The sequence below is a fragment of the Tupaia chinensis genome, unplaced genomic scaffold (genome assembly GCF_000334495.1).
Source record: "Tupaia chinensis unplaced genomic scaffold, TupChi_1.0 Scaffold000238_1, whole genome shotgun sequence".
Lineage (NCBI taxonomy): Eukaryota > Metazoa > Chordata > Mammalia > Scandentia > Tupaiidae > Tupaia > Tupaia belangeri.
The window spans coordinates 7,814,560-7,826,177 of NW_006159716.1; the positions used below are offsets into that span (position 1 = coordinate 7,814,560).

At 46.6% G+C, this 11,618-nt stretch overlaps 1 protein-coding gene across 1 annotated transcript in view; it reads right to left on the minus strand.

The window, feature by feature from the left end:
* TBC1D22B (TBC1 domain family member 22B) overlaps positions 1-11,618 on the minus strand; it is a gene marked incomplete in the record, with an annotated part of 102,702 nt that overhangs the window by 76,813 nt on the left and 14,271 nt on the right. The window contains 1 exon segment of the mRNA XM_014587860.2: positions 4,772-4,828. Coding sequence (XP_014443346.1) covers positions 4,772-4,828 — 57 coding nt within the window.

The window sequence follows — 11,618 nt, forward strand, 5'->3', positions numbered from 1 at the left end:
GTGCTCGCCAGATAGACAGAGAGAGACATAGAGACAGAAAGCGAGAAATCACCCCCCAGGGGGGATGGTCATGCCGCAATCCCTTCTCCTCCATTCTCCTCTCGGGATCTTGGGCATGCATGCACACATGCCCGGCATGAGTTTTAAGCCACCGGGTCCGGGACACGAACCGCAGTCGACTACGTGGGAGTCCAGCGACATAGCCATTACGCTAACTGCTGGTTCCCTATACTTGTGTGTCTTTGTGTGTTTTGTTATTGCATCTATTTCTAATTCACAGCCTTCCCCACTCAAAAAAACGTGTTCATGCCGAGCTAAACCCGGCAGATGGTGACAGAGGAGAAGCGACTGTGACACGACCATGTCCCACTTGGATGCTCTCTCCCTCTCCCCCTCTCTCTGGTAAATAGATATACCTTGGGGGAGGGGGGAAGGGAGAAAAGGAAAGGAAAGAAAGACCTGTTAAGAATGTAAATGAGGGGCTGGCAGGCGGCATGGTGATTAAGGCACTGGATTCCCACATAGTTGACCATGGTTCAGGTCCCGGATCTGGTGGCCCCAAAATCACAATGAATAAATAGGAAAAAAAAGAACATAAATGAGGGGATAGCAGGAGGCCTCTCACACGGCCCACTGCGGTCTGAGCACCTGCTGTGTATCACACTGTTTTAGGAGCTAAGGGTGTAGTGATAACCAAAACAGAGTTCTGACATCAAAACGATTACATCCTTGGGGCCAGCAGGTGGCGTGGTGGTTGAGGGCGCTGGACTCCCAGATGGCCAACCACGGTTCGAGTACTGGGTCTGGAGGCTTGCTTTCTCTCTCTCTCTGTTCCTCCTTGGTCAAATTAAAATAAATAAAGTTAAATAAAATAATACTTAAAAAAAAAAAGATTACATCCTAGTGGTTTATGAAACAAGAGAAAAAATTATGCTTCCATAGTAATTCAGAAGATGATACCTTCCACATACTTAGCATATGACAAAAATAGCAAGTTGAGGGACCAGCAGGTGGCGTAATGGCTATGTCACTGGACTCCCATGTAGTCGACCGCGGTTCGTGTCCCAGACCCGGTGGCTTAAAACTCACGCTGGGTGCGTATGCGTGCGTGCCCAAGATCCTGAGAGGAGAACAGAGGAGAAGGGATTGCAGCGTGGCCATCCCCCCTGGGGGGTGATTTCTCGCTTTCTGTCTCTCTGTCTCTCTCTGTCTGGCGAGCGCACGCGCCCTATGGCAAAAACCTCTCCAAAAAAAATAAATAAATAAAATATCAAGTTGATATTAACAGAATTACAGAAAGTGTACCATATATTCACCTATTTAAAAATTATCAAAATATCGATAAATATATTTGATATAGCATTTTTTCTAGGCATTAAAATTTTCTAGGCATTAAAAATACTTTAACATATATTATCTTTTTTCCCCTTTCTTTTTTTTTTTTTTGGAGAGGTTTTTGCTATAGGGCGTGTGCGCTCGCCAGACAGACAGAAAGAGACATAGAGACAGAAAGCGAGAAATCACCCCCCAGGGGGGATGGTCACGCTGCAGTCCCTTCTCCTCCATTCTCCTCTTGGGATCTTGGGCACGCACGCACACGTGCCCGGCATGAGTTTTAAGCCACCGGGTCCAGGCCGCGAACCGCGGTTGACTAAGTGGGAGTCCAGCGACACGCTAACTGCTGGTTCCCTCCCCTTTCTTTTTAAAAAATATTTTATTGGACCAGCAGGTGGTGTGGTGGTTAAGGTGCTGGATTTCCACATGACCAACCATGGTTCAAGTCCCAGACCGGGCAACTTGAAAATCATATTGGGCATGTGTACATATGTGCCCAGAATTCCAAGAGTAGAATGGAGGAGAAGGGATTGTGGTGTGGCCATCCCCCTGAAGAGTGATTTCTCACTTTCCCTCTCACCATCTCTGTTTCTCTTCGATGAATGCATGTATCCTATGTCAAAAACCTAAAAATAAAATGGTAAAAATAATAACATTTATTTAGTTATTTGGAGCAGTTTTAGGTTCACAGCAAAATCAAAAGGGAAGTACAAAGATTTCCTACCTGCACTCGCTCCCCCACGTGGGCCCACCCCTCTCTATCAACAACCCCACCAGGTTACATCTGTTACAGTGCATGAACCTAGGCTGACATGTCGCAACCTCCCCAAGTCCATGCTTTAAGTTAGGGTTGGCTCTTCGTGTTGTACACTCTGTAGGCCGTAAAATGACGTGTCCCCCCGTGGCTGTGTCATACGGAGTATCTCCACTGCCCCAGCAGCCAGGTGCTCTGCCTGCTCTGCGTTTCTCCCAGCCCCTCGCATCCACCGATCTTTCTTACTGTCTCTACGCTCTTGTCTTTTCCAGAGTACCATAACGTTGCTATCATAGTTGCACATTGTCTTTATTTCCTCATTGACTGTAGGAAGAAAGGGTGGAATTATCACTAAGCCCCAAAAGGGTGAGAACCTAGGTCTGTATCTTTGAAACCATTCAGATTTCATCATAAACTACACCTTCCTCAGACATAGGTCTCTAAGATTAAGTATGCCCAAAGACAGAGGACAAAGCGCTTAGAAAAATCTGAGAAAGTGACCTGCCTCCTCATTTAAACTCACTGCGTGATGGCCCACGAGAGACAGGTGTGATACTGTGACAACTGGGAGTATGGATACATGCACACACCTCGGATCTATTAACAGAATCTCTGCTGTGTTTGAAAATAATTTATTAGAGATTTGCTAGAATCAGTCTCCAGACTTCTTAGTTTAAAAAATTATTGCATTTAACTTTATTTTTTTAATATATATTTATTTTAAAATTTGACCAGAGTGGGACAGAATGAGAGAGAGAAAGAGAAAGGGAAAGGGAAAGTGAGAAAGCAAGCCACCAGCTCCGGGACTCAAACCGCAGTAGGCCATGTGGGAGTCCAGCACCTTTAACTACCCTGCCACCTGCCTCCCCCAGATTTATTTATTTACTTTTTAGAGTTTTTTGCCATCAGGTGCATAGGTTCACCAGAGAGAGAGAGAAACAGACATATATAGAGGGAGAGAAAGGGAGAAATCACCACCACCACCCCCCGGAGGGATGGCCATACTACAATCCCTTCTCCATTCTCCTCTTGGGATTTTGTGCCGGCATGCATGTGCACCTGGTGTGAGTTTCAAGCTGCCGGGTCCAGGACTCAAACCATGGTCAGCCATGTGGGAATCTAGAGCCTTAACCACCACTCCACTTGCTGGCCTACAAGGAGTTTTATTGACTGTTTGTTCATTTGTTTTCTTTTTTTAGTTTTTGCTATAGCACACATGCCCTTGCTGGAGACAGAAACGGGGTGGGGAGGGTTAGAAAGCACCTTCTGCCCTCCAAGTCCCACCCCCAAGGACGATGCCCACACCACAATCCCTTCTCCTCCACTCTCCTCTCAGGATTTTGAGCATGCACGCACACACGCCCAACATGTTTCTCAAGCCACTGGGTCTGGGATGCAAAACACAGCTCCAGCCACCTTAACTACCATGTCACCTGCTAGCCCAGCTTTTCTTTTCTTGTTTTAAATTACCAGAGGGAATATGCAACAGCCAGAGAGAACACACCCCCAGTAGGGCAGAGTCGTACTGCAATCCTTTTTCCTCCATTTCACCATCCTGTCATGGCATGCACACACATATACCTGGGTGTTTTTCGAGCCATTGGGGCCAAGATTCAAACCACTGTCAGCCATGTGGGGATCCCTCTCCCTATCATAGGGCTTAACTACTGTGCTATGGGGCTGGTCCTCAAGGGAGCTTTTAACTCTATCTCACTTTTGCCTGAGTTTCCTCGACTATGTAGAGAGAATGATGACCTAAAGAACGCTAGCCTTCAAGAACCAGTGGATGGCACAGTGGTTGTCACTGGACTCCCACATGGCCAACTGCACTTTGAATCCTGGGCCCAGTAGCTTCAAACTCACGCCAGGTGTGTGTGGGTGCATGTCTAAGATCCTAGGAAGAGAACAGAGGAGAAGGGACAGTTACGTGGCAATCCCTCCAGGAAGTGATTTCTCACTTCCTGCCTCTATGTCTCTGTCTCTCCAGCAGCACCCGTGCCCTCTAGCAAAAGTCTCTCAAAAAAAAGAATGCTAGCCTACAATTTTTCTTCTATTTGTCCTGGTTCTGCCAGGATAAGCAAGGAAAAGGTGGCAGATCTCCCTATATTCAGAAGCAATGAGCCCTCAAAACCAGATCTCCTACTAGAGGATCTGTGGGTGTCATCAATCATCTGGTTTCAGGGACAGTATTTAATCACTAAAGATCCGCTGACCAGCGCAGGCTCTGTGGTGTGGTGGTGAAGGCAGCTGTATCCTACATGGCTGGTCGTGAGGTTCGAACTCCGCACCCGGCAGCTTGACAAACATGTTAGGTGCATTTGGTGCGTGCCCAAAATCTCAGTGGGGAGGAGAAACGGAGGAGAGACTGCAGCATGCTCCTTCCCCATGGTGGATACTGTCTACTCTGCCTGGTGAGCACACATACCCTGCAGCAAAAAAAAGACTCTGACCAGAACAGAGACGACAACACCCAACCCTATACATTCCACCCCCCGGGTAGGAAAACACAAAATCTCTGATGTGAGTTAATTTCCCATTTAGTAATGAGTCATTTAAGGGTAAGAAGTTTGCTCATCTCTAGATCAAAATAGGGGAAAAGAAAAGGCCAAAGGGGAAACTGCCGCTAGGGTGTGGAGATAATGGAAGAAGTAGATGCATGGAAGGAAAATGATCTTGACTTACTTTTTGGTGAGCCGGGGGTCCAGAGGAGGGTGCTGTGCTCCATACACAGGTTGGATGCTAAAAGCAAGAAAAAGAAAGAATAAGTTGTCAGCAAACTGAACATCTTGCTGAATACCATCTGCACTGCAGAATTACGCAGGACTTCCGAGAGCTATCCCCAAGCCAACCCCAAAGATAGCAAGCTACTCTTTAAGAAAACAATGTACATTTCCCTCGTGGAGTTTCAGTGACCTGAACAGCCGACTGTCAAGAAGTCCCATCTGGGACCAGCAGATGATGCAATGGTTATGTGGCCGGATTTCCATACGGCCGACTGCAGTCTGAGTCCCGGACCCGGGCAGCTTACAACTCCCGCCGGGCACATGCGCATGAATACCCAAAGTCCTAAGAAGAGAATGGAGGAGAAGGAATCATGGCGTGGTCATTCCCTCTGGGGGGGGATTTCTCACTTTCGGTCTCTTTGTCTCTCTAGTGAGCGCATGCACCCTATAGCAAAAATCTCTCTCTAAAACAGAAGAAGTTCCATTTGTGGAAAGGTAATGGAGTTGGAGAGAGCAGAGTTCTGTTACCCAACCCTACTGTGAACTTGTACCAAGTTATAGGACTACTGTTTTTAAAAAGAATTATATCAGGACCAGCAGTTAGCATAATGGCTATGTTGCTGAGCTCCCATGTAGGTGACCGCGGTTCAAATCCCAGACCCAGTGGGTTATGCAGGTGCGTGTGCATGCATGCCCAAGATTCCGAGAGGAGAATGGAGGAGAAGGGATTGCAGTTTGGCCATCCCCCCAGGGGGTGATATCTCACTTTCTATATCTCTGCCTCTCTCTGTCTTTCTGGCAAGCGCACACACGTGCCCTATAGCAAAAACCTCTCCAAAAAAAAGAAAAAAGAATTATTTCATTTAACTTAATAAATTAATATTTGACCAGAGAGGGACACAGTGGGGGTGGGAGATGGAGAGAAACCAAGCTACCGGGTCCGGGACTTGAACCATAGTCAGCCATGTGGGAGTCCAGTGCCTTAACCACCAGGCAACCTGCTGGCCCCATATACGATGACTTTGAGCCTGTTTCTTCACCTGTAAAATGGCAATATTACCTACCATAAAGGCTCAGTGGGCTAAAAGACAGTGAAGCAACACTACACACTCAGGAAGGAGTGACCCAGGGAGTCTCACACACTATGGTGGGCGTAAAGTGACAGAACCATTCAAAACAACTCGGCCACATCTAGGAAGAAAGAAACACACACACCCTAAGAACCAGTGTTCCCACTCCCAAATATGTAAAGAGTAATACAGACACATAAAGGAGCTTCAAAGAGTTCACAGAAAATGCATATTATGAAAAATCTGTGTGTGCATTTTGAAAATCTTTTGCACCAAAGTAAACTTGTGCTTTAATTCCATTTTTCCATGACCTCATGCACCCACACGCACCTGGCGTGAGTTTGAAGCTACTGGGCCCAGGACTCACCATGGTCAGCCATGTGGGAGTCCAGCAACATAACCGTTACACCATCTGCTGGTCCCTAGAAAAACATTTTTTAACCCAGGGAATATGCTTTCCTTAACCCCTGCCTGAAGAAACCGGGCAAGGACACGCTCTAACTGCCATGAGATAAATGTGCACCCATGGCAAGGGATCGGGGAGAAGGCTGAATTGATCCTCCCTTGGAATGAGCCTTAAATGTGAGGCTTTATGGTTGCAGAAGAGAACATGAAAGTAATATCATTGGCCTATATTAAAATAAGGAGGAAAAAGTTGACAATAAATACACTGATTTCCTCATCTTTTAGTGACAGGGCTCAAAAGATACTTAAAGCCGATAGCTCAAGTAAGAGAGACATGGTGTGCTTTAAGATAGAAACTAAAACTGAAACTAATAATACGGGCCAGAGAGGCGATGTGGTAGCTAAGGCATACATGGCCGACTGCACAGCTTGAGTCCTGGACTCGGAGACCTGAAAAACACGCGCGCATGTGCCCGAAATCCTGAGCGGAGGACAGAAGAGACAGGACTGCAGTATGGCCATACCCCTGGGGGTGATTTCTCACCCCCCCATTTCTCTCTTCTCTCTGCAAGTGCACGTGCCCTACAGCAAATTTAAAATAGCAATAATAACATATTCACTAATGGGAATCAGCAGTTAGCATAATGGCTATGTCACTGGACTCCCACGTAGTCAGCCGTGGTTCACGTCCCGGACCCGGCGGCTTAAAACTCACGCCGGGCACGTGTGCATGTGTGCCCAAGATCCCGAGAGGAGAATGGAGGAGAAGGGACTGCGGCGTGGCCATCACTCCTGGGGGGTGATTTCTCGCTTTCTGTCTCTCTGTCTCTCTCTGTCTGGCGAGCGCACGTGCCCTATAGTGAAAACCTCTCAAAAAAAAAATATATATATATATATAATCACTAAAAGCAGGTAGGGAAGGAGGGGACAGAAAATACACTAATATTTTTTGTGGAGAGGTTTTTGCTATAGGGCGTGTGCGCTCGCTAGAAAGACAGAGAGAGACAGAGAGATAGAAAGCGAGAAATCACTCCCAGGGGGGATGGCCGCACCACAATCCCTTCTCTTCCACTCTCCTCTCACGATTTTGGGCACACACAGATGCACCATGAGCTCAATGTGAGTTTAAGCCACCAGGTCCAGGACTTGAACCATGATTGACTACGTGGGAGTCCAGCAATAAGCCATTACTACGACTGCTGGTCCTGAAAATACACTAATATCATCACTGTTCAGGATTAAAAGGCAATAGATAATGTCAGAAGTAATACAAAGTATAAAGTTGTATGTATATGGGGCCAACAGGTGGCATGGAGGTTGGAGCACTGGATTCCTACATGGCCAGCTATGGTTTGAGTCCCGAACCTGGTGGCTTGTTTTCTCACTTTCCCTCTCAGCACCCCCTGCGCCCTGCCCCCCGTCTTTCTCTAGTGAGCATGCACTCTCTGTCTCTCTGTGGTGAGCATGCATGCCCTATGGCATGAACAGGTACAACCAACTGCATGTTTGGGGAAAAAAAAGTTATATGTACAAATGTAATCACTAGAATAAAAAGATAAACCGTCCAAAATTATCAGTATACATACATGCATGCCCCTAAAATAAGCCCAGTTCACATAGTAAAATATTTTAAAGAAAATATTAAAAATAGAACTAAGACCATATAGTTATTCAAAATTAATTAAAAATAAATGGACTGAATTTACCTATTAAAAGAAAAAGGATTATTATCAATAGGCAACTGGTTAAAGTACCTTTTTTTTTAATCACCAGAGGGCACATGAACTTTCCAGACAAAGACAGAGGGGAAGAAAACAACCCCCAGCGGAGCACGGTCATGCCCAAATCCCTTCTCCATTTCTCCCTCCTTCGGGGGTTCTGGGCACACACAGGCTCCTGGTATGTCTCTGAAGTTGCTGGGGCCGGGACTCAGACTACACAGGTGGCCGTGTGGGATTCAGCTGCCTTGGCCACCGTGCCACCAGCTGGCCCTGATGATTTGCATTTGTTCTGTACAGCTACTAAGGTACGCATACTCAAACTCTCCACACCCACAAAACCTTTTAATAGTGAAATATAAAACCAGTGGATAGAGCTGGCCCCATAGCACAGTTAAGCACTGTGACTGGGAGCTAGATCCCACATGGCTGTTCGTGGTTCAAATCATGGCCCTGGCAGCTTGAAAGACACACCAGGTGCATGTGGGTGCATGCCCAAAATTCAGACAGGAAGGAGAGATGGAGAAAAGGGATTATGGCAGCTCCATGTCCTACTGGGATGTGCTCTCACTCTCTCTTTCTCTCCTTCTCATGCATGTGCCCTCTGATAACTTTAAAAAATTAAACAAAAACTAGGGGGAGGGAGAAAGTGGTGGTTAAGGTACTAGACTCTGACATGACTGACCATGGTTCAAGTCCCCAACCTGGTGGCTTGAAAATCATGTTGGGCAAGCGTGTGCATGCCCAAATTCCCGAGAGGAAAATGGAGAAGAAGGGATTATGGCATGGCCAGACACCAGAGGGATGATTTCTCACTTTTTACCTCTCTCTCTCAGGTGAGAGAGGCAAAAACCTATGGCAAAAACCTAAAACACACACACACACACACACACACACACACTAAACTCTGCAGAAAGCTCTCAGTTGGCTGGTTAGGTTAGATGACTGGGCATAAACAGAAGATCCTTAGATACTCTCTTTGAAAGAGTATTATTGGGAACCAGCAGTTAGCGTAATGGCTATGTCGCTGGACTCCCACGTAGTTGACCACGGTTCGCGTCCCGGACCCAGCGGCTTAAAACTCATGCCAGGTGCGTGTGCGTGCGTACCCAAGATCCCAAGAGGAGAATGGAGGAGAAGGGATTGCGGCGTGACCATCCCCCCTGGGGGGTGATTTCTCCCTTTCTGTCTCTCTCTCTCTCTCTCTCTCTGTCTCTCTGGCGAGCGCACGCGCCTTATAGCAAAAACCTCTCCAAAAAAAGAAAAGAAAGAGTATTATTGGGGGCCAGCAGGTGGCATGGTGGTTAAGGGGTGTATCAAAAATAAAAATTAAATAAAATATATTTTAAAAGAAAAAAAAAGAAACTACCATCAGTCCAGTCCTGTAGTTTAGTGGTTAAGGGAAGCCAGATCCTACGGAACAACCAAGGTTCAAAACCTAGTCTCAGTGGTTTGAAAAACCTGCCAGACAAGTGAGGAATGGAGCAGGGATTGCGCTGTGACCACAGCCTCTTGGGGATGAGGTCCTTTCTCCACCTCCAGCTCCCTCTGCCCCTCTCTCGCCTTCTCTCACACAAGTGCATGTGCCTGGGGGCCACTTTAAAAGAGAGACAGAGAGACACAGAGAGAGAGAGAGAGAATTATCTCCTGCCAGTAACCCATGGCCAGCAACGTATGCAGAAAAGCAAATCTAATCACATAGGCTTAAGGGTAGGGGCCATAAATTACCATCAGGGGAAAGAATCTTGAAATATCACAGCACACTATTTTTTAAAGATGTCAGCCCAATGTGCTGGTACAGCGAGAAAGCCTAAGACGAACGATGAACTTCATCAGCAAAGCCCAGATGCTTTTTTTTTTTTTTTTAGGGAGGTTTTTGCTATAGGGCGCGTGCACTTGCCAGAAAGAGAGAAACAGAGGGACAGCGAGAAATCACCCCCCAGTGGGGATGGCCATGCTGCAATCCTTTCTCCTCCATTCCCCTCTTGGGGTCTTGTCCATTCCCCTCTTGGGATCTTGGGCACGCACGCACACGCGCCCGGAGTGAGTTTAAGCCACCGGGTCCGGGACTCGAACTGCAGTCGCTAACTGCTGGTCCCCAAGCCCAAATTCTTCATCGGAGCCCAAATTGGATTTGTTAACATACTCTGGAACTACACCATGATGTATCTGAACCTGGAACACTGTATCATCAGTTCATTACACCTCAACACCGGACAGGGAAGAAGTTAGAAAAGGAAGAAAAACGGTGACGATCACAAAGGCTAAATGAAGACAGACCGAGAGGGCTGGGCGATTAGGGTGCTCATCTCCTGCTATTTAGACCTGTCCCTGTCCCAGACCGCCAGCCTGGACTATCCTCACTTCTCCCAAATGCAAACTCAACTCCAGGGAAGGCTGGTCTCCACTCCACCTCCCGAATTAACCTGGTCTTTAAATCAGGCTCTTTGCCTACTCTGAATGCCTTCTATTTTCTGTATCCTGTCCCAAAACTGTATCCATTCTGCAATATTCCTTTCCAATTCTATACCTCCTGCATGCCAGCCCCCACCCTCAGCATCCACTGACCCATGCTCTCTGACACCTTGACATACATAAATTGGGCTCATATTATTGTTTTTTAAAAATAAACTAGAGGAGGTCCAGCAGATGGAGTAAAAGTTACGTCGCTGGACTCCCACATAGTTGACCGCAGTTCACGTCCCAGATCTGGTGGCTTAAAACTCATGCACACACCAGAAATTTGTCATTGCCACCTCCACGAAAATTAGTATTAGCAAAGTAAAAATCCCTAAGCACCTCACCGATGCTTACTTCAAGAAAAAGAAACTGCGGAAGCCCAGACACCAGGAAGGTGAGATCTTTGACACAGAGAAGGAGAATACGAGATTTCAGAGCAGCGCAAGGTTGATCAGAAAGCTGTGGATTCGCAAATTTTACCAAAAATCAAAGCTGTTCCTCAGCCCCAGGGCTACCTGCGATCCATGTTTGCCCTTACAAATGGAGCTGATCCTCACAAATTGGTGTTCTAGATTTTTTTGCCAAGAACCTAATTAAATAACTGATCATATTAAAAACAAACAAACAAAAAAACAAAAAAACACCTCATGTCAGGCACATATGCATGCATGTGTGCGTGCCCAAGATCCTGGGAGGAGAATGGAGGAGGAGAGATTGCAGCGTCACCATCTCCCCAAGGGGTTATTTCTCACTTTCTGTCTCTCTGTCTCTCTGTTTCTGGTGAGCGCATGTGCCCTATAGCAAAAACCTCTCTTAAAATATTTTTTATATAAAATAAAAATAAACTAGAGGAAAGGCATAAAAACCTCTTTTAAAACGTTAAAGCTTTTTCATTGTGTTAGAGCACATTTTAAAAAATTTGTGGGACCAGCAGTTCGAGTAATGGCTATGTTGCTGGACTCCCATGTAGTCTAGTCAACCATGGTTCAAGGCCTGGACCCAGTGGCTTAAACTCACGCCGGGTGCGTGTGTGTGTGTGCCCAAGATCTCATGAGGAGAATGGAAGAGAAGGGATTGCAGCATGGCCATCCCCCTGGGGGGTGATTTCTCATATTCTGTCTCTGTCTCTCTCTTTCTGGCAAGCGCACGCACC